We start from the raw sequence: 26,078 nt of genomic DNA on the forward strand, positions 1-26,078 counted from the left end.
TTAACTGATAAATCCGCTTCCCATTTTGCAATAGGAAGTGATATTGATTCATCTGTTTTAGAAAGCATTCTGTATATTTTGGATAGTAATTTGGGGGGTTTAAGAGTAAGAAATTGAACCACACTTGGTGGTGTTTGTAGTTCAACTTGACCCGGTTTAAATTTCTTTTTTACTATGGATTTAATTTGTTGATATTCTAAAAATCTTTTCTTGTTGATCCCATATTGTGTAACTAGTCCGTCAAATGAAATAAATTCTGTTCCTTCTAGTATATGTTCTAAATATTTGATTCCTTTATCACTCCAATCTGAAAAGTTTATCATATTATTGTTTTGTAATATGTCAGGGTTGTTCCAGATAGGTGTACGTTTGCATGGGATTAATGAAGACGCCGTCAATTTTAGAAACTCCCACCATGCTGTCAGAGAAGAGCTGATGTTGATGCTTTTAAAGCATTCATGTCGTTGGATGTTTGAGCTGATAAATGGTAGGTCTGAGATCTCTAGATTATTGCAGAGTGCTTGTTCTACATCTAGCCAAGGTTCATCTAAGAGGGTGTGTTTTAGCCATCCTGAGATAAACTGAAGCCTGTTGGCTAAGAAGTAGTGCTGAAAGTTAGGCAGTTCTAGTCCTCCTTTATCCTTGGTCTTTTGTAATGTTTTTAAGCTTATACGTGGGGGTTTATTTTTCCAAAGGAATTTGGACATACATGAATCTAGAGATCTGAACCAATCTTGTGGCGGTTTAGTTGGGATCATTGAGAATAAATAATTTATTTTTGGTAAGACCATCATTTTTATAGCGGCAACCCTTCCCATGAGTGATATGGGTAGACATTTCCATCTAGCCAGATCATCTTCTACCTTCTTTAAAAGTGGGATATGGTTTAATTTAGTTAGATCTGCAAGCTTGGGAGAAACATTAATACCTAAATATTTTATATTTCCCGATTGCAGTGGTGTAGAAGAGGAATTATGGAAGGAGCAATTAATCGGTAGGACTGTAGATTTTGACCAGTTAATTGAGTAATCTGATATTCTTGCAAAAGAGTTTATCAATTCAATCACCCCAGAGATATTGGTTTGTGAATTTTGGAGAAAGAGTAACACATCATCCGCATAAAGGCTGATTTTATGTTCCACGTTCTTGCATTTTATGCCCTTAATTACTGAATTCTGTCTAATTGCTGCTGCTAGTGGTTCAATAAAAATTGCAAATAGTGAAGGGGAGAGTGGGCATCCCTGCCTGGTGCCCCTCAAGAGACAGAAGCTGGAGGATGTCTGGTCATTTGTTCTAACACAAGCTGTTGGGGAATTATATAATATTTTTAACCAGTTTATGAAAGAGGATCCAAAACCAAATTTGTGTAAAGTTGCAAATAGAAATTTCCAGTTAACTCTGTCAAATGCTTTTTCTGCGTCTAAAGAGAATATTGTAGTTTCTAGGTTTTTACTGTATGAGTAGTCTATCAAATTAAGTAATCTACGTGTATTTGTTGATGAGTGCCTACCTTTTATGAAACCAGTTTGGTCAGGATGAATTAAGAGGGGGGTTATTTTCTCCAGTCTCTTTGAGAGAGCTTTGCAGATTATTTTAAGGTCTACATTTATAAGGGATATTGGACGATAGCTTGAGGGATATACAGGGTCTTTGCCTGGTTTTAGCAGGAGATTAATGTTTGCAGAATTCATATTTGATGGAAGTCTGCCCTTTTCTTTAATTTCCAACAACGTTCTGTAGAAAACTGGTGCTAGAATCGACCAGAATTCTTTGTAGAATTCTGCAGGAAAGCCATCTGGACCTGGAGCCTTATTATTGTGCATACTTATCAGGGCTTCCTGGAGTTCACCTGGTGTCAGTGGTGAATCCAGTGCCATTGCTTGAGTGTCCAATAATTTTGGAAGAGTTATGTTGTCCAAAAACTGATCAATTTCTTTTTTAGATGGGTTTATTTGTGGTGAATACAACGTTTTATAGAAATCCCTGAAAATGTTGTTTATTTGTATCGGTTCATATATTGTGTTCCCAGATGAATCTTGAACAGCACATATGGTTGTTTTTTCTTTATTTATTTTTAGCTGGTTTGCTAGAAATTGACCGGATTTATTACCATGTTCATAATTTTGTAGGCGTAGTCTTTGTACTAAGAATTTTGTTTTTTTATCAATTATCTCATTTAATTCTAGTTTTGTTTTGCGTATTTTGTTCAATGTTTCCTGATCTTGGTGGGACGCGTAGGCTTCTTCTAGTGATTTGATGTTTTTTTCTAATTCCTGAATATTTTTGTTTTCTTTTTTCTTTTTATGTGATGAGAAAGAAATTATTTTACCTCTCATCACAGCTTTCCCTGCTTCCCATAGAACAGAAGCTGATGTTTCGGGAGTGTCATTATAGTTCAAATATGAAGTCCACTCTTTTTTAAAATATTTAATAAAGTCTTCATCTTTAAGTAGTGATATATTAAATCTCCAGTTTTTTCTTGGCGTAGTATTATTCTTGTGCATTAGTGTTAAAGATACAGGACCATGATCGCTGACAGCTATAGGGTGAATCTCAGTGTCTGAAATGTCGTTCAGCAGTGAGCTGCTGACCAAAAAATAATCCAGACGAGAGTAGGAGTGATGGACATGTGAGAAAAAAGTATATTACTGGTGGGGTGAAGGGAGCGCCATGCATCGCAAAGACCAAAGTCGCTCATATATTGTTTGATTATATTTGTGGACTGCCAATTACGCTGAGTTCCCGCTGTATTGAGCCTATCCATGTCTTCATTTAGTCCAAGGTTGAGGTCACCTCCAAGAACAAGTGTGCCATCTAAGTGTTCAGAGAGTGCACTGAAAAAACCGTGAAAGAATGAGGGATCATCAACATTTGGACCATATACACTTGCAATACATAGCTTTTTATCACGTATAGATAGTTTAATGATTAAGAATCTGCCCTCTGGATCTATAACTGTATCGAGTACTGTGAAATTAATATTTTTATGTATTAAAATTGCTGCTCCCCTTTGTCTAGAATTATAACAAACTCAGGTGTTTTAAGTTCATTCGAACCTCTAAGAGGTCTGTGGGTCTCTTGTAATAGGACAACATCTGCCTGTAGTTTTTTGAGTTGGTTAAATATTTTTAACCTCTTTTCTCTGGAGCCAGCTCCATTTATATTCCATGTAATGAACCTCAGTGTACCCATAGATGTTTGTGTATAACTAGGGATGTATGCTGTGTGCGTCGCTTAGACAGGTGGAGAGAATACGTCACTTGTTCATAAATAAAGAGAAGGAGAGAGAGAAAAAATGTGTGGCGAGATGCTCCCTGAGTCTGACTTTGTGTATGCATAGTTACTAATATGAGTAGGCTTGGCTTAAGTGTGTGTGTATCTTATATGACTGTGTGCGCTGTCTGACTGATGTAAATGTGCTGCCGTTGAGCGCATGGTGCGTATGTGTCGAAATAAAGGATGTTTGTGGATGAGTGTCGAAGCAGGTGATCGAGGCAGTGAAAGGAATAAAGAAAGAAACCAAGGACAGGGGTGAGCAGCATAAAACCAAGAGGGGGAAAAGAGAGGAGGGGAAAAAAAAAAAAAACGAGAAGAAAAAAAAAACAGAAACAAAACGTAAACATTCCAATTAAATCACTGACGGAGAGTGACGGTGTTAATTCTGCTATGAAATCACACTTTAAGATGTGATTTGATACTGGTAAGTTAAACAGATGTTAATGCAAGTTAGTGTGAGTGGATAGGGAAATGGTGTAGCTGATTCTTATCTGGTGTGAGGTTAATACAGCCACGGAGTGATGTTGGGGTCGCGGTGGAGCTGTCCGTCCACGTACAGCCGGTCCACAGCGATGACAGCGCGGGAGCCCTTCTGGATGAAGCCGCGTCGGATTGGGAAGAGGACCCTGCGTCGTTCCAAGATCTCTTTGGGGAACTGGTCGTTCACGCTGAAGTCCGTTCCTTTTAATTCCCTGCCGCGGCTTTTCACATGTTGCTTTTGTTTGAAGTGGCCGAATTTGGCCACGATAGGACGTGGTCTCCCGGCCGTAGCCCGAATGGGGCCGAGGCGATGTACCCGATCGAAGACGATGTTCTTCACAGTGTCCTCCGGCAGCTTCAGGTGGGTTTTGATGAAGCTTTTTACCGTGGTCTCCGCGTCCTCTCCAGCGGCTTCTGGAATACCAGAAAATACCAGATTATCACGCATGCTACGAGCTTGTAGATCGATAACTGTTTCTTTTATTTTTTTATTTTCTCTATTGAGCTGGGTAACATTATCTGTGAGACATTTCACCGACTCCCTTAGCGTGGCATTTTCAGCAGCAAGCGTTTCCACCTGCTGCTGGCTGTACTCCAGGGATTCTCGCAAGCATTTAAATTCTCGGTGAAGAATCTCCACCAAGGACAGCCTTGCGTCGAAACTGGACAATCGCTTGTCGATTGACTCCAATATGTCGGCAATATCTTTGCCGGCTGGCGATGTTGAGCCGGGGGAATCTGCCGGGCGTTGTCTTTTCGACGACGGCGTCTCAGCTTTGGCCGGGGAAGCTGCACACCGGGGTCTTCTTCATCACGAGATCCTGAAAGCACTGATCGATGTAATCTTGGAGAGTCTCTAAACTCTCCTCGTTGTTCTCCAGGGTGTTGGAGATTATTTAGACAAATAGTGTTAGTTATAAGACAATTGATAAGTGTATTTGGTAATGCTGAAGCTTAAATGAATTTGTTCAAATCTAAACTACCATTTGCTTTAATTTTCCGCCAAAATCTCCGGCGTCTGACGTCAGTTACAACATGAGTCGCTTACCTTGTCCGTCACTTCCGTCACTTACTCACCTGCTCCGTCACTTCTCACCTGCTCCCTCACTTCTCACTTATAAACACAGTTATATTTTTTCTTGTCAGCAAGTTCTATATAAATGCATGTTAATTTTTTAGACTCATTCCATCTTACATTATCAGATTTTTATCTATCTATCTATCTATCTATCTATCTATCTATCTATCTATCTATCTATCTATATATATATATATATATATATATATATATGTGTGTGTGTTCTTCTCATGTTTGTGTGGGTTCTCTCTAGGGCTGCCACGATTAGTCGACTAGTCACAATTACGTCGACTATCAAAATCGTCGACGACTGATTTAATAGTCGAAAAGACGCAGTAATAAGATTTAAGAGTGTAATAACGGACTGAAACAGAAGATGGCAGCACTGCATGTACAAGGATGCCAGCTGCCGTTAAACCCCAAAGAAGAAGAAGTTGTGTCCCAGAATTCATAGCGCAGGCCAGCTCAGTTTCCAACAATGGCGGCAGCTAGCTAGTTTTAATATTACTCTGATTATTCTCTCTGGGTCACAAAATATATTTAACATATTTTCAGGCGAGAATGTAACTATTTAAACCTCAAATATCTGCTCAGTTTATCAAGACACCACATATTTTCAAAAGCGCTCCGACTTTTTCCTAGCTGGGGGCAAGGCGCACTCGAGCCCGTGAGAACACTGGACTCCCGGCAAATCGTTTTCAAACCCACCGCTGTCTTTCGCTACTCAGGTTAAACATACATAAGTCACTTAGATAACTTAAAAATGTTATTGTTTGGCCTTTTTTTTTAGTATTTTATTTGTTCCTGAGTAAATCGGTTTGGCTGAGATTAAAATTATAGTTTTTACACAGCTGAATAAGCAGACGACTGATTATCAGAAGTGTGAGATGCTCGAGAATATACTCCGGTGTCCCGTTATATTTTAGATAGTAAGAAGTTTATTAAACTTCACCGAAACAATCTGCAAATTTCATTAAAATTTAACGAACTATCATCTTGTCTTTATTTTTATTTAGCACATACCTTAAACACTTAAAGCTGTAAGCTAATGATAGTTATATAAGAGCAGATGCATGCTGGTGCAATAAGCTGTATGTTTTATGTCCAATGGATGTATGATCTGATTAGTCGACTAATCGCAAAAATAATTGGTGACTAGTTGATTATCAAAATAATCGTTTGTGGCAGCCCTAGTCCTCTCCAGGTTCCTCCCACAGTCCAAGGACATGCAGTTGGCAGGGTTGGATTAACTGATTATTTTAAACTTAAACTGTCCATAGGTGTGAATGTCAGTGTGAATGGTTGTCTGCCTCTCTGTTTCCCTTTCATAAAACAGCCACCCTTCCACTGGGGCCATTTCTGATCAGGCTTAGAACCTTAGAACCTCTAAGGATACTTCTAAATTGAAGACCTTTCAGAATGTTTTTATTTATTTTTTTCAGTTTATTAATGGGATAATGTACCTGTAATACTATCGGAGACTATGGTAAATTTTTACAACTACCTGCAAAAGGCTAATGGGGTAGGTTCTCAGTCATCCAGGTCATGGTAGTCTAAGGAGCTTGGAATCTAAGTTAATGGACTTCTTTAAGTTTCTTGAAGATGTTTCACCTTTCATCTGAGAAACGTATTGAGTTCTAGAACCAAATGAGAATTTTCACCAAGCATGACATCCCAGTCCACTTCAGACCCAGCCACACCTCTACATCACAGAATCCAAACAGCCATACTATAAACACATGACATAGAAGAGCCATCTTGATGGGACAAGACTTGGCTGTACAACTGGATCTAAAGGTCAAAGGTCACTCTGTCAAGGATGGCAATGTTCACATTTTGGAAACAGAAGACAGAAAATCTGAAAGAGGAGTAAAAGAAGCTATTTATGTCTACTGTGAATGACCATCTTTGAACAGAGGGGGTTGCTTACAACACCAACTGTCTGCCACCTACAAACCAGCTTTGAGATCCCTTCCCAGCTCACGCCCCACTTACATCTAGCATCAGGTGAAGCAAGGTCCCACAGTGGTTTAACCCAAAAACCTCTTGTGATAATGACCCATGCCTTTTTCACACTTTGGCTCATGTGATGAGTCACATGATTAATAGTCCTCTTAAGGGACCTCCACTAGGGTATAAATGCAACCAGGAGATGACGGACTAGAGCAGCGCAGATACTGAAGGACCCGTCCCATCCTGGCAACAAACTGTTCCAACTTCTGCAATCCGGTAGAAGTCCGATTGTCTATTCTTATTTAAGTCACGTAATGTACAGAATTCACCTGAAAAAGGATTCTCTGGTCGAGGTACAGTGCTTAACAAATGTAATAGACCATCACCTGATGCAAGGTTCATGTAATTGCTACCATAAAATTAACAGTATTGGTAACTACCAAAACAAATCTGTTTAATGGAATAATTAATACACCAGTATGTGCAAGCTATTTAATTAAAATCATATTGTCAATGCTAAAATATAATCATTAATATTATCCCTGAATTTTCAAATGTACTCTTACAAAAACATACAAAAGTATATAATAAAAACAGATATTTCCTTCTTATATGTTACTGTTTATTTTTAGTCATGCAACAGCACACCCCCAGAGGAGAGAGAGGAGAGATTGGACATCCTGGAGCAGGTGAAGTGCTTAACAAATTTATTAGATCACCCAATGCAAGGTTTATGTAACTGCTGCTTTAGATTAACAGTATTGGTAACTACCAATTTTTTATTTTTATTTATTATTTTTTCAAATGTACTCTTTTACAAAAACATGCAAAAAATAGTATTTCATAAAAGCAGATATTTCCTTCTTATATGTTACTGTTTATTTTTAGTCATGGAACAGCACACCCCCAGAGGAGGGAGAGGATACCTTGCACCAGGTGAAGTGCTTAACAAATTTATTAGTCCGTCACCCAATGCAAGGTTTATGTAACTGCTGCTTTAGATTAACAGTATTTTGCAGCACTATATACATATGAACAGTATTCAAAAAACATCAAATGTATAAATATATAATGGGGGAAAAACAAATAGGGTTATATATTTACTGTGTTGGTTATTGCACGTTAATTAAATATTACACAGTAGTGATGGTAAAGAGTGTAGTCTGGGTGTAGAGGGTAGTCCTTGGATTGGGAGGTGGTATTGTATTGTCAGTGCAGCGTGGTTATGGCTTTTTGGAAGAAACTATTTACGCTGCATCTGTAGTGTTTCCCTGAGTGAAGCAGGTTGAACAGGTCAAAACCAGTGTAGGAGCTGTCTTTGATAATGTTTGTCAACAACATTTCTAACAAGTTGAAGTGCAAAAATTAGAATTTATGTACAAACTATGTTTACAGACTGACACTGAGTTGTGAGACTCAATATATACGTGTCTTTATTTATTTATTTAAAGCAGTGGTTAGTATCAGGATGTGTTTATAAACTCAATATGCAACATAAAGACTTAAAATATTAGTGTATGTGATTAAATGTATTTACAGTTGTTCTCCCTGATGTCCAACCTGCTGTTGTTCATCTTTCACGTGATACTACTACTCTGGAATCCACTGATGGTATTGTATTGCCTTGATGTCATTCAGGTTGATAAAAAAAATAATAGTAATTGTTTTGGTTTGGTTTCTTTTGTTTGTTTGCTTTTTTTGTATTGCAAGTTCCAAACAACCCATGATGTACTCAGATATGCAGCAAATTACATACTTTTTTTCTGGAAGGAAACTCCAAACATGGGCTGTTTTTCAAATCTCTTCATTAACCATAAAACAAAAAGAAAAGCAAACAAAATTGTAAGAATAATATGTTATATAAATCAGGCTCTGCATAGTATGTATGAACAATTGTGTATTTTTTGGATTCCTGGCTCAGGGGTTATAAAGCACATTTTGGGTAGAAAACCTGGGGTGAATATTTAATTTCACTAAAAATGTTCTAACACTGTGTACCTCTGTATCTCTAGTTCCTGTACTCCACAGGTTTTTGCTAAAAGCTGAGAATCAGACTGTTCCACTATGCTTTGATGTCAGTGGACCTGTCCGCCTTAAACTTCTTCACTATCCCAGCAGGGGTCAGTAGTGTTAGCTTTTTCCATCCTAATTTTTTTTTTCTTTTCAGTGTAATATAAACGAATATTTTTCTTCCCCATTGTTATTTTTCATATGAAAACTCCAGTTTGTGGTATAAGATGAGCATTTCTCTTTTCTTCTAGAACTGTCTGTAAATGGTGAGCTTGATTCAGTTACAAATGGAGGCTTCAGCAGAATTTTCATACACGTCAAAGACAGCCAACATGTTGAGATCGACACCAACTGGGTCATTGTACGAGATGGACAGACAGTGACATATTACACTGGACAGGATCGCATTACAGCTGGAAGGTGATGTTGTATTATCATGGTCGAGACTCGTGCTCTCAGCTTTAAGCACAGATGTGTGACCTTATTCACCTGTGTTACCAAGATTTACATGAGAAGACTGTCTCTCTCAGCACCTATATATGTTAGCTGACATCTCTGAGGCTGAAACCCCTAAAAAGTTTGTTTTTTATTTTGTGTTGATTATTGAACAGATGGGATATGATTTTAGTAAGGACAGATCGTTTGAAAGCACCGGTAAGATTTATAAGTAAAGAGTATGAATTATAAGCTATTTGGTGATTAGACATAGTGTAACAGATCAAAGTCAATGTTAGGAGGGTACATGCGAATGGTGGATGAGGTAAAGCAATTGGAAGAGGTGGGTCACATGAAGGAGTCCGAAAAGCAAAATGATAAGAGGCTGTGAGATTTAAAACACACAGAACAGAGATTAGCTGGCTCAGAAAAGGAAAGCGAAAGCAGGAACATGATTGTTTCTCACATGAGTGGATTTGAGTAAAGCCCAAATGCACGAGAATACAGGCAGACGAGTGCATACAGATCTTCACTTTTTATGCTGAGGTAGACTACAAGCCATACACTTATATTTATTTACAGACTTAAGTTTACTTATTAGAAACCAAGCCAGCACTGTGTCAGACTGAGGACCTATCCTGGGTGTACCCCAACTCTCAGGAATAGGCTCCAGCTCCTATCATGGATAAGTGGAAGAAAATGCATTGATGGATGCAAATAATTATTTGTTCAGGCCATGAACTGAAGTACAGAATGAAAATGGCAGGGGCAGACATGAAGTAGAGTTTGTCATGAATTCACTGTCATAAATTCACTTTTACAAAAGATGCTAACATTAAAGTCCCTGTACTTTATGCACTGCACTGCTGTTTAATCAGAGCAGGCTAAATTCATCCAAGTAGCATGATCTGTGCAGGTGCTTTATACAGCTTTAAAAAAAAGTTGAGTAACTCCATGTTTTTCCAGTGTGACAGTGATTGTGCGCAACAACGAAATAGACGTTGCCACTGGAGACATGCGAATGGTCATCATAGTTCATGAGAACAATGGTCCAAAAATCCTTTGGCCAGTTTTAAGACAGCGTCCCTCGGACAACAATGCTGAAGGACTTTTAGGTGAGTGAAAAGCTGTGTGTGTGTGTGTCCTTGCTGCATTGGTTTTCAATGTTGCTTCACTCTCTCTTTCCAGCTGTAGAGGCTGCAGTTTATGAGGAGGTACAGCAAGCTCCTGTCAGAAAACTAAAGATTAAAAACCAGGAGGCAGACGTTACTGGGTATATTTTCTTTTCTTTTTTGTATTTATGTTTTTGTTTTGCTTTAGAATCCAGCCATTTCTACAAAGATTAATGATCTCTTTATTCTTTCTTTTGTAGGGAGATGGTTGTTGACTACAGCTTTGCTTCTCCTGTCACAATGAAGTGTTGGCTCACGTCTGCTGACTCTGCCCTGCAGAGACCACTGTTCCAGTTTGTCATTACACAGCTTTAACTGGCAAATATGTTGATTTATTTGAAAAATCTTTAATTTAAAAGGAAAACAAGGCAAAAACATATATTGTGGAAACTTTCTTTCCATCTGTTTCCAACATGTAGAAATATAACTGTGAATGTGGATCTAGTGTCAGACAGCATTACCAATTAAAAATAACATACATAAATCAGGATTTATGATTACCACCATCTGCCATTAACATAGCGTCCAAAATGACACAAATGCAGTTGAGATGACAATAACAGGCATACTTCTACACCTTTATTTTTTAAATACGTTGAAAAATAAAAAAATTAATTTTATAAGTTTAAACTACAGTAATCATATTGTTATAGCTAAATGTTAATCAGCTTTGCTGGCTGATCTGGAAGAGAGTTGGATTGTAGAAGGTTTGCTTATAAATAACAATTTCAAATATTTCTGAATCCTGGTTAAGTACCAGAACATTGAGAGAGGAAACTTTTTAAAACATCTCTTCTGTTTTGTCTTTAGCCTCAAACTGCAAATGACATGTAATGAGGCTGACTTGATTCAAGGATCTCTGACAAATATAATGCTGTTATTTTTCTTGCATAATTTCATGACTTCCTCAGAACAGTTTATGGAATGGATATCAAGCGAATGAATAAAGAATCCAAACTATTCCCTAACCTTGTTTGCGAGCTCTTCTGTACAACAGCTATAAGCCCCTCCTGCTGGGGAGGTTGATGTACAAGAAATTCAAAACACATTCGAGCCACCCTTGTTTCTTTGTATTTTCTTTTCAAGGAGAGAGCTAGACTTTCTTGTAAATTTTCAACATTAATAGCAACGGTTCACTGGGTTTTTTGAAGTTTCAAAGTTTTCCTTTGGACATTGGCTCCTTTTTCGCTCATTTATGTCCAGTATTACTTGACTATTTTCAAAGAAATGCTTTTTTTGTTATATTTTCTATAGCCACTTAACACTGACCTATTCCTGCATAAGGAGGCACCTAACTCAAACAATGGACCAGTTTAGAAGTCTTAGGAAAATTAAACACAAGTTTAAATGATGAGTACTTCTAATACTGCAACTACTAAATAAATTGTTATAATTTTTACTGTTATTATTACCTTTTGGTCATTGTTTATAGTTTCCCAAAACATATGTATATATAATGCTCAGATTTACAGTTTAAAATAAAACTGCATATAAAGAAAACTAAAGTACTAAATGGGAAGGAGTAGTCTTTCATCTTCTTACTTTCAAGATATTCTAATATGCCTTATCTTAGCTCCTCCATATTTGATGACAACAGGTTAAAGGACATTTTGCACAAATGACTGAGATTAAGTTAAGATAAAAAATAAAAAAATTCCCAGCATGCATCTCTACCACAACTGGTGCGGAAAGGCAGCTATTTTAATCAGTGGAGTGGAACCAAAGTCTAACAAAACGTTAGACTTTGGTTCACAATAGAACCATGACATATATGTTATATAACATACAGCCTAACTCATATAATCTGTCAACTTTAACTTGAATACTGTGAGCATGAATATTCTGTTAAATGTGTAGAGGCTATTTTATTTGTGTTGTTATGTTATGTTGACTGGAGCCTCCATGTTTTTATAGGGGGCCCTGGCCTCTCCTCCTTAGAATGTGTGGCCTTATTTAGTTCGTTGGTCACTTATTCACACCAGTCCAAACTGGGTGATGTGTCCAAGACTGACCAAGAAATACAGTGACATATCTAACTCCTAAAGAAAAGTTTAAGCAGTCTCTTCAGTCTTTTTAAACTTTGCACTGATTGGTTCTGTTTACTAAGGTTTTTTACTCCAACACCTAGACTAGAGTTTTCTTTGTTATAAGCTAAGCTATAAAAGAAAGATTTATATTAACTGTGAAATAAGTTAAATAACTCAAAGTAAAATGAGGAAAATGTCTTTCCTATGATGGAGTATTAGGCCACATTAAGAAGAAAAATATTATTTATCATTTTGAGAATAAAATTGAAGTTTCAAGATTAAAGTTGTAATTCTATTTTGAGAAAAAGAAATCTGAATGTTACAGTTGTTGTATCAAGCAAACTGTCATGGCTGCTTTACCCTCTGCAAAACGTCTTGTGTAGGAGGTTATTTCTTAGCACATAAACAGAGTGTGGAGAGGACTTTAAGGACATTAAAAAGATGGGATAGAAAGTCAGACGGAAAACTGTGGAAGAAATTCCAAATGTATTCTCAATAATGATCAATATGATCAATAATATATATTACTAATATATTACTAATGCTCCTTCATACTTTTCTACCTGTTACCAACATTAACAGAAAAAAAGGTTTATATGAATGACTCGTATAACCTCGTATTTAATGTCTTGAAATATATATATATATATATATATATATATATATATATATATATATATCAAGATTTGCAATAACGGTAATTACTCAGTAGAAAATGTGTGGTGCCACTTTACCTTCCAACATTACTCCTTTGCACAGAATTGACAGTAAAAAAGGTATTATTTATATACTTCTTACTGTCTTAGTGCTTTCTACCAAGCATCTTAGTCCTTTCAATGTAAAGAATGCAACAACACCAGCTTGTAGCTCTGCATGCACCTGTCTCTTCATGATACAAACCAAAAGTGAAAGTAATGTGAACACTTCTTACACTGCGCTAAAGTAACAAATACTTCACATTGGCAACCTGTTTAAATGCAATAATTTTGAAGCATTATGAATGAAAGCTAACTCCATGTTTAAGTGAAAAGAAATGAGATTAGCAAGGCTATCTGCTTTTTTTAATGGTAATAGCAGAAACTGAAAAACATAAACACAGCACAAGTTTTAAAGTGTTCAAACTTGCATGGACAGGGACAAGCAGGGTTCGGTTACACGGGTGGTGATATGCCTCACTGTTCACTCACTCTTTATTAACTGGTTCTTAAACAAAGAGAAGATGTTATCTTAAACTGGAAATTTCTGATTATTGCAGTGCATTGAAAAACAAATCGGACAAAAAATGAAATGGTAAATGCAGAAAGGCTTGAAAACTTCAGTGCCATTGTCTCACAGTGACAAAGCAAAAACACTGATATACGTTTTCTTTTCTTTTTTTTCTTCTTTTTTTTCTTCTCAAGAGACAGACACGGTTTTGAGTTTAGTTAAGCATTATGTGGTCAAACCAGTTGAGCTACTGTGCAAGGTGTGTGCCATTGTGTTCCTCCTTGAATAATTCTCACTCAACGGGCTGCATTAGAGTGGATGAAAGACATGCAAGTAGGTGTTAAACTTGTTTATCTAGGCACAGTATACCAAAAACAGCAACACAAGGAATTTTTGACAAAGGCACAGAGAACACATTATCAAGTGCTGTCCAAAAAAACAGAACAAAAAACCCAAATAGGAACTGTTAACTGTTAAAGTAACACTCTGTGTACTGTTTAAGAATACTTTAGTCTTATAAAGGTTGAACCTTGTTCTGATTAAAAAAACAACAACAACAAAAAACCCCAGAAAAAAACCTCCTTGTGGACTTTGAACTTTGTCGTTTGTGTTGGTTACACTGTAATCAAGAATTCGGAGCAGGAAGTTTTAGGATTATGCGCATTGCTGAGTCTCAGTTGCAGACAGGAACAGAAAGAAAGAGAGGCAGGGAGAGAGAGGGAGGGACTTGTCTTGATTCAGTACAATGACGTGCGGTGTGGTGCAATTTTCACATGACTCAAGCACTTGTGGGATACTTTGGTAAGGTGTGGAGCTGAACACCCAGTAGAAATGCACACTTTGGAGTGGATTACAACACGAGATTTTAAAGAAAGTAAGACTATTTCTCTATTAGATTACTAATTTTGCTGTAGTTTTATGTCATTATACTCCTGTCTTATCTAATGTCAGACTACAGTGTTCTTATTTTTCATGTTTGAATGCGTTTTAAGCAAGGACTATTGAGTTAACAGCGAACACTGTAATGGATTTGTTAACAACACAAAGATTGCCAATGCCAGTCAAGTTGCTAGATCTAAATTGTATTGATTAAGTTATTCTGTTAAACAAAATAACTTATTTTTTTTATCTCTTTTTGACTAGACCATAAATAAATGTGAAACACATATTCATATATGTGGGTTTATAGTTTATCTCAGTGCCTCACTCCCTTCCTTGTACAAATAGAGTTTCTATGTGTATAACTTCCAATCTCTAACCCAGCTGATGATCAGGAAGCAGCCAAATTACTCGCTTAACAAGGTTTGAATGTTGCCCTCAGAGAAATATGCGTAGAAGAATGCTGTAGGACTGCTGCAGATACCTAAAGAAGAATGTTGGCTCTTGGATGGTCCTTCTGGTGTATTTTACTGAGTCTACACATGCCACTTCATGGCTTGGAGATTTTTGAACATGACAGCCACAAAGTCATTTGCTCACAGGTACTATAATTTACAGTGCTTAAATACACCGACAATGGCATGCCCTGTACATAAAACACAGTTTTCATTGATAGTTTATCATAATGTCCCTGAACATTTTCATTTCCTGTTTCACCAATCAAGTTATCTGTTCTTAAACATTTAATTAAAAGCAGACAAAAGGTTATATGATCAGAGTGTTTTATGTTTTATAACATAGTCATCAGAACTGCAAATATTGCCACCCAGGCTCATTCAGTAACAAGTCAAATGTTTTTCCTCCAATTTTTTTTCTCCTTAAAGGGTCTCTCTAAATGCAAGATGAAAGATGAGATGCCTGTTAATCCCAGCAAAAACACTGTGGATGTTCAGACACTAAAACCAGATTTTAAGCTCTGCTGTACGAACAAGACAGCATGTGCATTATGTTTGGTGATAGACATAGAGTTTAACATCGATCCAGATGAAGACACGGAGGATCAAGGCTCCTCTGGCTCAGAAATGGAAGAATACAGAGAAGACAAGATCACTTCACAAGGTATTTGAAATCCACTTATAAGTTCAAACATCAGCCTTGTATTAAAACAAAAGGAAACTGTAACGTGCCTTTTTATGTGATGCAATTTTTAAACTTTTGTCTTGGTTGAAGGAAAGCCACTACAGTGAGCAATGACTCTTATTTACTTGAAAGTCAGAGTTACTTGCTGCGATATACAAGCAGATGTGTTTTGGAAGCCATCCAAGTGAGATGTAGAAGAACATGTCCTGGCATGTTGGGAATCATCACTGGAACAATGAATGAGCAAACATGGAGTTTATTTGTGAAATGGTTCGTGTGAAATGAACACGTGTTTTGCTAACAAAACAACAATTTAGCTCACAATAAAAATCAGTTACATCTGATTTGCTTTTTCATAAGTCAATCTGAAGAAGCAGAGGTTTGTTGCAACGCTGTCATAGATAACAGTGGCACAAGTGAAAACCACTAGCTTCAGTTACTAATGGTTAGTAATACAATATAAGTCAAGCGTCTTGACAGATAAGACTACTGGCTTATTGTGGAAATGAAGTTTCAATTCTTTCTTATCCACACCTTCGTTTGTTTCTGTGTTACCACAGGGTCATTGACAGTATGTTATTGCACAGAAGCGTCCATGCCAAAGTGCAAGAAGTTGGTGTTTACAGTGAATAATGAAGCTCTTACTCAACAAAACCAGCTAAAGGTATTGTAAACCCCATGTACTTTGCACTGCCATTACTGCCTCACTTCCAGCATACTTGTCTCGTTAACGCTGATCTGTATGTGACTTCTACAGATCTCAGTGGTGATTACTCAGTCAGATGGCTTTCCCTTTGAAATCTCCCTGATTGTCCGTAGCTCAACTATAACTGAAAGGGTTGCTGCTCCTTCTTTTAATGAAGGTGTGTATTTTTAATTACCTTTGAACTATAAAGCTACAGCTTATTACACATCTGGCAACAGTGACATATATACCTGTTTGTTCTCAGTGTGCTCCCAGGAACTGCAGAAAACTTTACCAGAGTGTCAAGGTAAAACACACAATCAAACAATGTCCCTGTGCATTAAAGCAAAAAACAACAAAGAGAGAGAGAGAGAGAGAGAGAGAGAGAGAGAGAGAGAGAGAGAGAGAGAGAGAAAACATACCTAATAACTGACACTGATTTCCTCTTTTCAGTGCCCAAATTCACATTTGCAGTAAACTCAAAGATGAATCAAGTGGAGCTGCAGCTTGAAGACGGGAATAAGATCCCCCCCTCGATGTGCATCCAGTACGAGCAGAAAGGAAGGTGTCAGGTTAGTGATATCAGTGCCTTAATTTCATGACATTTATAGTTTGTCATTTATATTCTGTACAAAGGTTGGAAAGGGTTTGACTTTTTTTTTTAGTAAAAGAAGCAAAAACACCATTCCAAGTAAAACTGTAGCATTAAAATTTCACTTTATTTCAAATTATTAGAACGCATCAGAGGAGAAATTACTCATCATGTGGAGTTTTTCATGATGTTATATAAACACGAATAAGTATACAATCATAATATTCGATGGCTGGTGTAGGTGAAGCTAATTTTATTACTTTTAGTGTGTGTGAAGAAGGTATTTAGTTTAAGGAATAATTCGAGAATTTGAGGAGGAAATGCTTTCACTGCTTTATTAAATGCACTGCAAATAATAATAAGTAATCATTAACACTGCAAAGTAACTACCTGATAAACATAACCTGATAAATGTAGTGAATATTGTCTTCCTCTGCCCACAAAAGTAGCTGGGCAATTAGGCAAATTGTACTAAAGTTGTACTACTCTTCGCTGAAGCCATTTTAAATGTTACTCTGCAGAGTTGGAACAGGATGACCATACCACTGTACTCCGTAACCCGCTGCATGTGTCTCCAGGTATCATCAGCTCTTTTACATGATTTCTCCTGGCTAATATCAGCAGTCTTGTGTCCCATGCAGACTTATATGACTATCATATTCACATATTCACATGTCCTATAGCTGTGGTACGAGGATGGACAAAGGTCTACACGGTCACTACAATGCCCCTTCAATAAATCTGGTGAGAAAATTTGAGCAATGTGTATTTATTTAATTGGGATGATTACCTCCTTGAAATGTAGACATCATAACTCACTATGTGTCTCCCCTAGATTCTCTAAATGAATCACAAAAGAACATATGGGAAAATATCACCGTGTCAAAGCCCCATGTACAAATGACCAGCTTTGGAGAAATGTTATCCTGGAACGTGTCTGCACCTTGCAGGCTGGATGGTAAAGTGTGGCTGCTTAAGAAACACAGTCGAAGCAGGAGTGCCTTCAGCCAACAGCTGGAAAATGGCACTGCATGGAAACAAAACATCAAGGGACTCTGGGTAAGAAGTGATACAGCCTAGTGAGGCGTGCACTCCTCTTTTTCAGACTCTTCACTATTACTATCTATCTATCTATCTATCTATCTATCTATCTATCTATCTATCTATCTATCTATCTATCTATCTATCTATCTATCTATCTATCTATCTATCTATCTATCTGTTTTCAAGACCACCTGAAAATGGTAAAAAAAAAAATCATATTTTACATGGTTGGATCTTAACAAGGTTCCATGTAGAGCTTCAACATCCAACAAGAAGAAAGACAAAACATTTTTTGGAGCACGCAATTTATTGAAAACAGTGCTGAAACAACTCAGACAATTATGGCGCCCCTTCCACTGTGGCGTGTAGAAAACATCTCAGGTGGGATCTGCTTGTCATGCCAGTAACTTTGGAATCAAGGTTACATTTTTTCTCATCAGAGAATAAAACTTTCTTCCACCTTTCAATGTCCCATGTTTGGTCCAAACGGTCAGGTATATGGATTTCAAGAGACTCTTTTTGCGACCCTGCTTATGCAGTTCAACAACCTGACGACACTCAAAAAGGGAACATTTTTTTGCTTTTGCCTTCAGAACATCGTGACAGTGTGATTACCTGACAGAATTTGACAATGAATCAATTTTTCTTTGACAGATTTGGCCTTTTGATCAGCTGTAAAACAGCCTGTTTCAGTTTCAGCGTTGTTTTCAAAAAACTACATGCTCAAAAATGTTTTGTCTCACTCCCATTTCTTCTTGTTGCATATTGAAGCGCTACTTGGAACCTTGTTAAGATCCAATCATGCAAAAATTTTTTTGCCATTTTTGCAAGTGGTCTTAAACTTTTGATCGGGATTGTATGCACTATATCAGTTTGTTCCAGCTCTTAATTGAAAATAAAGGACATTTGCAACGAGTGAAGTACCAATATTAGTATCAATGTATCTGTATTAGACAAAAATAAAATAAAACAGTGTCTAGCTGAACACCCTATTTTATAAACTAATAGGATTTGCAATTGTTTCATCAGGTGAACACATTTGTGTTTGAAAATGTACCCCTCCGGCCCTTGCCGTGTTTGATGGTAAAGTATTCCAAAATGTATAGACTTAGTCATACCTGATTCCTGAACAGAGGTAACTCCTTTGTTTTTATTTGTTTGTGCAGATGAGAGTAAAGGGAATGGAACATGACCTAGGTCCATTTTGTTTTGATGACAATGGTAGGTACATGTCACATTTTAAAAATTGTAAAAGAATAGCATTCTTCTATTTTCTGAAAAGGGATTTTATTTTTTCCTAGTTGCAGCTGGCAGGTGGCGCTGGAGTCTCCTAGCCACTGCTGTTATGCTGCTGGCTTTCATTACTGTGCTGTTGTTATGGTCCTTTCATAAATCTATCAAGGGTAAGTTTGAAAATTTCCTTTTCTTTTTCGCGTTAGTAGTCTAACAATAACATCGCGTATTCACGGTGCAGCGAATCAGTTATTTGTGAAGAGATAAATATCCATGTAGTGATAAATCCAGTGATTTAAATTTACCTGTTCTTACTTTTATAGGATGGGTGTGGAGCTGGCAACACGGTGGGATAGTAAAAAGTGAGTTTTTTTTCTCTACTTTCACTAAAAAACACATACACATACACCCACAACAATACAATTCTGACTTACCTTTCTCTAAAGTTTGTAAGATGCGTCATGTTGTCCTGCTGAGCCCCCCAGACGTGGATGATGCCACTTCTAAGTTGGTGTGTCAGATCGGGTCCAACCTCAGCGACAAGGGCTTCAGTGTGTCTGTCGACCAGTGGAGCAGGAGGGAGCAGTGTAATTGGGGGCCTCTGCCATGGCTGCATTCACAGCTGCTGGAGCTTAACAGCCTGGGTGGCCGAGTTCTGCTGGTTCTGACACGTAGAGCCTTGGAGAGAACCGAAGAATGGATGCACTGGAACAAAGATATTATCAACGAAAGCATGGGGAACAAAGAAAATGATCTACCAAAGCTGTGGTCACCGTATTCTGATTTGTTCACAGCCTCCCTGTCCCTAATTCAAGCTGACAAGCTCCTTGATAGAGCTGGTAAACGTTTCGTTCTGGTGAAATTTGATTCCCACCCAAGAGAGACTCACACCAGAGACAGGTGTTTACCAGAGCTTCTTCAGGGGCTGCCACTGTTTAGTCTTCCCTCTCAGAATCAGTCTCTCCTAGCTGAGCTAACTGTGACAAAGACAGAGAGAGGATCATATGGAGGAAGGTGAGGTACTCCAATGGCTAAAAAGGGACCAAGACCAGCAAGAGGGCATCATCGTGTAAATCTTTTAAATCACCCAAATGTACTTTAATAAGCTGTATTGCTTTTTTGTGTACATGAAGAATATGTTCATCAGAGTTGGCTGCCATGAAGATGATATGCTAATGAAGAATAAGACTCCCGACTCAGTGATAAGTGATACAAATACAGTCAACAAATTCCATACAGAGACCATAACCAATAATCTGTTGTTCTAAATCTCCACATACCTTCAAGCCTTATTTTATTTTATTTTTTAAATCTGCTTAAGCAGAAGCAGCTGCTGTACCAGGACAGTGTATACAAACTGACAGTATAAACTAAGTCCTGACATGTCTTGAGATGATCATCTCTGTACACAAAGACAACGGCAAAAAAATCTGGATGATCTATTCATTTTGGTCTTTTAGGGGATTTTTTGAAAGCAAGAACGATTATAGTCTTATTGTCAAAGCTGCAAAACTGTAACTCCTACAGACTAAAAATAACCGTGCACGGAAGCCTGTCCACACCTGTCTATAACTATATTTGCCTCTGTTTTTGTTTTTTTGTTTGGTTTAAAAGCTAAAACACATCGAGTTATGATTGGTCTTTGGAAGGACAGCGGCTCTTATTGGGCCAGTGTAAGGACTTACTGAAGTACTTGTTATAAGTATTACCACATTCCGTAAGAGCGGTGTCTTGGGACGGATATGTGCTCCGCCCGCGCGGGAGGTGTGAGTTATCTCTGCAACCGAACACAATGTAGCCAACAGCCGGGTCATGTGTCAAGCGGGTCTGTCTTGGATTCACCTCTTTTAAAGTTTTCTGCCCGTTTCACCCTATAGCAGCGCGAAGGTAACGAATACTCTTCATTTCAGAGTCAGTTTGTTGCTGGTCGTGTTGCTTGTTTTAGTGTCAGATTTTCTGTCGGCTGATATGTTTGTTTTTTTCAACGTGAAACATGAAGAACCAGAGACTGGCATCAAGGCTACTTTATATTTAGAAGCACGGTAACCGAGTACGTCCGGTTTCTTTTGGTTTTGTTTGTTTGTTTGTTTGTTTATGTTAATGTTCGTTTTTATATTGAACCAAACAGTGGTGGAACAAATAAATTAACTAAGAATATTTTAGAAGTTAATATCCTTTATATGGAAAATCCTAATTAGGGTGTGTTAAGCAATGTATTCTGTTACCCCAGCCAATACTGGAGGTTTCCATTTTTAGACTTTTCGGGAAGTAAAACAAAATTTATTAGCTTTATAGCAACTTAATAATTTCTGCTCAAGTGTGGTGCATAATTTGCTACAGCTGCAGATAATATTGAGTACAATGTAAACAATGTAACCACTCTACTGGGCAAACTAGGTGATGACATCATTTCTAAATTACCACAAGCCTCTTTTTTTCAGCATTTAGTTCAATAAATAAAAAACAGTCAGAACATATAAGACAACAAATACCTTTGATATGATATATCTGTGATGTTCCAGTAACTGTTGATAATAGCAGTTAATTGATATAGCTTTCAGAACTGTAATAGTATTTTTGTGTATTTTTAAGCAACCTTTGTTTATATGTAAAACTTTAATATATAAAACCTGTGTCAAAACAAAACAAAAACGTTTGTGTTATGTGTGAAATATTGTGAAGCAGTGTTGGAGACCATTAAATATAATTGTGGAAAATAACTGATATTGTCATGAAGTAAACAGATAAATCTCACTTTATCTCTACTAACACAAGCACCATTTCGTAAAGACATGGTATTTTGGAGCAAATTCATAGTTTCATCTTCTGGCCAGATGGGCATGAAGAGTCTCCACAGAAACCTGCTTCAGGGTGTTTGTCTATGGAGTCTGCTGGCTGTTCAGGTGAGCAGTTGTCCAGATAGCTGCAGTTTGTGTTCAGGGCCAGAAAATGACCAGTGTGAGGAATGCAGAGATGGATGGACACTCCATAATAAGATCTGTGTAGGTACTGTATACAGAGCTTCTTTCTGGAGTCAAGACATTATCACTTATATATTTAATTTTTTTTAAAAGGTGTTTTTACATTTTTAAATTTTATGTTTTAGACATCGATGAGTGTGGCACACAGCTGGGTAACTGTCCTCCAAACAGTTACTGCTTTAATACAGAAGGATCCTTTGAGTGCAGAGGTCAGTGCCTTAGAGTTGGTGTTAAAGAAACTATGTTGGATACTCATGCAGAAAATTAAGAATTGGACCTATTGTTCACTTGTTTGCTTATTATTTGCAGCAGCTTAAGAATGCGATGCAGGCAGTGGATTAAAAAAAGGAAATGACCCCTCTTTTCTCAGGCTGCGACGTGGCCTGTGTGGGCTGCTTGGGTAGCGGACCAGCACGCTGCAGGAAATGTGCTTCTGGGTACAGACTGACAGGATCCAAGTGTTTGGGTAAATACAAGAGAATAGTTTGTGCATGATATATGCATGAGTTCCAAAAATGCTGGAACACTGTAAAACTGGCCTGTGCCATATTGTGTTGTAATAAAATACCTGGTATGATTCTTTCTCACAATATAAAAGTGTTTTTGCAATATTGTTGCCTTAAAAATAGCACAAAATGCACAAAAATGAGACAAGCTCAGGTGTGTTTGAAGAAAGAGCTTGTATGTCAGCCTCCAGTGAAAAGAGTACACTGAAAAAATATGCAAGAAAATTGTTCCCATTAGAGGTCAAAACAACAAAACTTGAGGCAAAAACACCATTGAGTGCAACCAGGCTATGAAGGAGGAGATACTAGTAGATGATTAAATGTGAACCAAAAGCAAACAAATGACTCAGTAAAGCATCGCTAGCTATATGTACTAGTTTCACTCTATATGACAGACAGAGCAAAAAGTAGGTGAAAAATAATGATGCAGGTACATGGTGGAAAAGTAGAGCTCCAAAGTTCTAGCTGCTTAAAAAGTCTGACCATTCTGTTGCTATTGTTTTGCTCAGATATAGATGAATGCAGTGACCGTGTGCTTGCCTGCCATGGTCTCGATGAGATTTGTACCAACACAGAAGGATCTTTCCGTTGTGACTGCGCTGAAGGATTCATCCGCATGGACAGTGTTTGCGTGAAAAAGCAGTTGCCTCGTGAGTGCCACCTAATGTTAACCATGGACACTTACAAATACATGAACAGAAAATTTGCTCAAAGGAAACCAAACTGAATTCTTCTTTTCTCCCACCCTTCTGCAGATTTTGAGGAGAAAGGTCTATTTGAGGATATCCAGGATGATGAGGTGGAGATACTGAAGCAGATGTTTTTTGGGGTGGTCCTTTGTGCTCTGGCAACACTTGCAGCAAAGGGAGATTTGGTCTACACATCTGTGTTTATGGGAGCATTGGCAGCCATGGCGGGTTACTGGCTTTCTGATCGAGGCGACCGATTGTTAAACAGCTTTGTAAAGGGACATTAGAGTTGCAGACTTTTGCAAAGAGAACTTTACAGGAAATGGACAAACCAATGCGCTGCTGCTTAGAGTGGCCATGGAGTTTTGCATTATTTTGTATTGTGTGGAATATAATATGTGCTTTTAAAAATGTCTTGTTTGTTAAAGTGTATAAACTATTACTTTAAGTTTATGCTGCTTATAAAAATTTTTGATTCAGGAGGGTGACATTTAGTGTGCCTTATCTTCTGCAAGTCTGCAGATTTTTCTCAGACTCATGGATTTAAATTGTTTTTCCATAAGTCAGTGTGTGATATCATGGTCCTTATGGAGTACGGAAAAGAAAATATATTTGTGCAGTGAGATTACAAAAGGTTGATTCAGTTAAGCAGCTAAAGAGTTGAAGTGCATTTGGTGGTATCTAACATCGTCTTATTTCGTAGAATAAAATTACAGATGTCTTGAATTCTATGTGCACATTGCAGTTTTAGTGAGTTTGATTACGGAGATTCAAGTAAAACCTGTTAAATCTTTAAAAGTATTGGCACATGCACCCAGGAAAAACTGACTTTCAGGGTCTCAAGTATCTTTCTCACAAGGACATTAATGAAGCTGCAGACATCTAAATACCACGGTGAATGTTGTCTCACTTTACACAAGTAAGAGCCAAAGAATCCAAACTAAAGATCTAAACAAAGGGGGGAGAAGGTATCTTAGCAGAAGGCTTAGGAAGAAAGTCATGTGTTTAGATTATTATATATATCAAACAAACACATTAATGTTGTGCTCCTGCAGCAGTCCAAGGTAATGACCATGGCCAGTTTTCCATATAAAATGCTGCTGTTATTTGTATGTACTGCATTAGAAATGACCAACGATTGGGGTTTTTTTTCTCTGTATTTGGAGCAGCCAAAATACAATGAGAGGATTCTTTCACCACCTTTTTTTTTTTTTTTTTTTTTTTTTTAGGTACACCTGTTCAGCTGCCGTTTATGCAAATATATAGTTGGCTAATGATTTAAGTGACTTTGACTATGTCAAGGTTGTTGTTGCCAGACAGCCTGGTCTCAGTATTTCACAAACTGGTGATCTATTTAAAATTTCCCAACATAACCATCTTTATAGTTTACAGACGATGGTCCAAGGCATGTGGACCCCAGCTCAGCAGCCAGACCCTGAACTTTAACATGTAGCAAAAGCAGCGATGAGCAGTTAGGCTGCTGCCTCCATTTCTACCTGTTCATGTTTCTGAAGTCAAAGTCTCTCTGTGCTGGTTTTCATCTTTGCTTTTTGCTGTCAGCACAAACTAAAGGAAAGATTATGTGTCCTCATTAGGATCCTGATTTGTGTTGGTGTATGGAAATTTGTAGTAAAGCTGTTATGTTCAATGCTTTCCATGTGCACATTTTTCAAGGTATAAATGCTCAAATAAATACTTTACATACAGTTATTCTGAATCAGTCATCTTCAGTGAGCATTAAATCAGGTTTTAACTTAAAGAAGGTAGACAAAGTTTATGTATAAAGTAGCAACTGTTTAAGTGATTTTAGTTGAAAAATCACAAACGCAGACAGAAAGAAAGTCACCTTTATTTGATGGATATAAACAAGCTGGCCAACACTCAATAGTAATATTCTGATACAGCACATACAATAGCAAACTGGGGCACTGAGGACAGCCTCCTATAGTTTTTATAAAACAAAACATTACAGAGTATCCATGCTTTTTTTTCCCCCCAAAATTACTCAATCTCACTTTTTTTTTTTTTTTAATTTAGGGACTTTCTCTTTATAAAGTTGTTGTTGTTTTTGTTCAGTTTTTTTTAAATAGTTTTATCTTGTGCATTCACACAACAACATACACGCACTCATAAACAAATAAATTGCAGTTATGCACGCACACATCCCTCTTTTCTGAATGCATTTACACCAGCAACTCCAAGAACATGCTGCACTCTCACAGAACTGCACAGGCTGTCTACTAAGGGGACACAGTAAGTGAGACACACATCACTCTCAAACACAACATCACACCGTCACAATGCACGATGCAGATGCAATTAATGTATGAGGAATGATGCTTTATGGGAGATTAGCTCACGTTCACACGAATAATCATTCAGCATGCTGGACACACATTTAGTTTGCTCCTTGGTTTTTACTGTACACCTCAAAACATTTACCTATACAAATAGTACAGTCTCAAACTGGCATGTTCAGTGCACCGAAAAAATAGAAAAAATAAAGCTAACTTAAATACAAAAAAATGAATAATAAAAAAGTAAACATAATATTTGTTCCGTTAAACAAAAGCGTTTCTGGCATTGGTCACAGTGATTTGTTTAATCCAAAGTTTTCAGTGATTTGCAGTAAAACAAAAACAACCTGTTTACAAAAATTACTGGTGACTTTTCAAGTCTTTCTACACATCTG

At 37.5% G+C, this 26,078-nt stretch overlaps 3 protein-coding genes across 6 annotated transcripts in view; all 3 read left to right on the forward strand.

Moving 5' to 3' along the window:
* The window catches only part of LOC146709720 (inter-alpha-trypsin inhibitor heavy chain H3-like), a 31,922-nt gene extending 20,550 nt beyond the window's left edge, over positions 1–11,372 (forward strand). For 2 of the 3 annotated variants that reach the window (XM_085456797.1, XM_085456799.1), the window contains 8 exons: positions 7,420–7,476; positions 7,676–7,723; positions 8,327–8,398; positions 8,800–8,907; positions 9,049–9,217; positions 10,199–10,347; positions 10,421–10,505; positions 10,605–11,372. In XM_085456797.1, the coding sequence (XP_085312923.1) occupies positions 7,420–7,476; positions 7,676–7,723; positions 8,327–8,398; positions 8,800–8,907; positions 9,049–9,217; positions 10,199–10,347; positions 10,421–10,505; positions 10,605–10,719 (803 nt within the window). In that variant the 3' untranslated portion in view covers positions 10,720–11,372. The remainder of the gene's footprint in view (positions 1–7,419; positions 7,477–7,675; positions 7,724–8,326; positions 8,399–8,799; positions 8,908–9,048; positions 9,218–10,198; positions 10,348–10,420; positions 10,506–10,604) is intronic. The other variant, XM_085456798.1, reaches the window with a different exon arrangement.
* A 2,969-nt stretch (positions 11,373–14,341) lies between these two features.
* Positions 14,342–21,367, forward strand: LOC146709722 (uncharacterized). Its single transcript, XM_085456812.1, has 15 exons — positions 14,342–14,511; positions 14,959–15,118; positions 15,401–15,635; positions 16,217–16,320; positions 16,414–16,519; positions 16,607–16,648; positions 16,795–16,913; positions 17,455–17,511; positions 17,617–17,677; positions 17,769–17,992; positions 19,007–19,060; positions 19,144–19,198; positions 19,279–19,380; positions 19,534–19,572; positions 19,657–21,367. Exons 2-15 carry the CDS (start codon positions 15,011–15,013, stop codon positions 20,226–20,228), a joined length of 1,878 nt encoding a protein of 625 aa, XP_085312938.1. The 5' UTR covers positions 14,342–14,511; positions 14,959–15,010; the 3' UTR covers positions 20,229–21,367.
* On the forward strand, positions 21,032–25,092 carry creld1a (CRELD disulfide isomerase 1a). 2 transcript variants are annotated; one of them, XM_085456814.1, is made up of 6 exons: positions 21,032–21,097; positions 22,045–22,216; positions 22,317–22,400; positions 22,562–22,657; positions 23,207–23,347; positions 23,453–25,092. In XM_085456814.1, exons 2-6 carry the CDS (start codon positions 22,045–22,047, stop codon positions 23,671–23,673), a joined length of 714 nt encoding a protein of 237 aa, XP_085312940.1. In that variant the 5' UTR covers positions 21,032–21,097; the 3' UTR covers positions 23,674–25,092. The 2 variants fall into 2 exon arrangements, with proteins under 2 accessions (XP_085312940.1, XP_085312939.1); XM_085456813.1 differs by lacking the exon at positions 21,032–21,097 and adding an exon at positions 21,205–21,260.
* Positions 25,093–26,078: the final 986 nt, after the last annotated feature.

This window comes from Copadichromis virginalis, linkage group LG5, assembly GCF_057382275.1.
Source record: "Copadichromis virginalis isolate Kocher_CV1m ecotype Utaka linkage group LG5, C_Virginalis_male_GT1.1, whole genome shotgun sequence".
NCBI classification, from domain to species: Eukaryota; Metazoa; Chordata; class Actinopteri; order Cichliformes; family Cichlidae; genus Copadichromis; species Copadichromis virginalis.

Coding starts and splice junctions, on each gene's coding strand:
- LOC146709722 (XM_085456812.1), top strand. CDS start 15,011: ATGTTGGCTCTTGGATGGTCCTTCTGGTGTATTTTACTGAGTCTACAC. Junction 15,119..15,400: donor ACAAAGTCATTTGCTCACAG/GTACTATAATTT, acceptor TTCTCCTTAAAG/GGTCTCTCTAAATGCAAGAT. Junction 16,520..16,606: donor TGCTCCTTCTTTTAATGAAG/GTGTGTATTTTT, acceptor GTTTGTTCTCAG/TGTGCTCCCAGGAACTGCAG.
- creld1a (XM_085456814.1), top strand. CDS start 22,045: ATGGGCATGAAGAGTCTCCACAGAAACCTGCTTCAGGGTGTTTGTCTA. Junction 22,401..22,561: donor AGGATCCTTTGAGTGCAGAG/GTCAGTGCCTTA, acceptor CTCTTTTCTCAG/GCTGCGACGTGGCCTGTGTG. Junction 22,658..23,206: donor GACAGGATCCAAGTGTTTGG/GTAAATACAAGA, acceptor TGTTTTGCTCAG/ATATAGATGAATGCAGTGAC.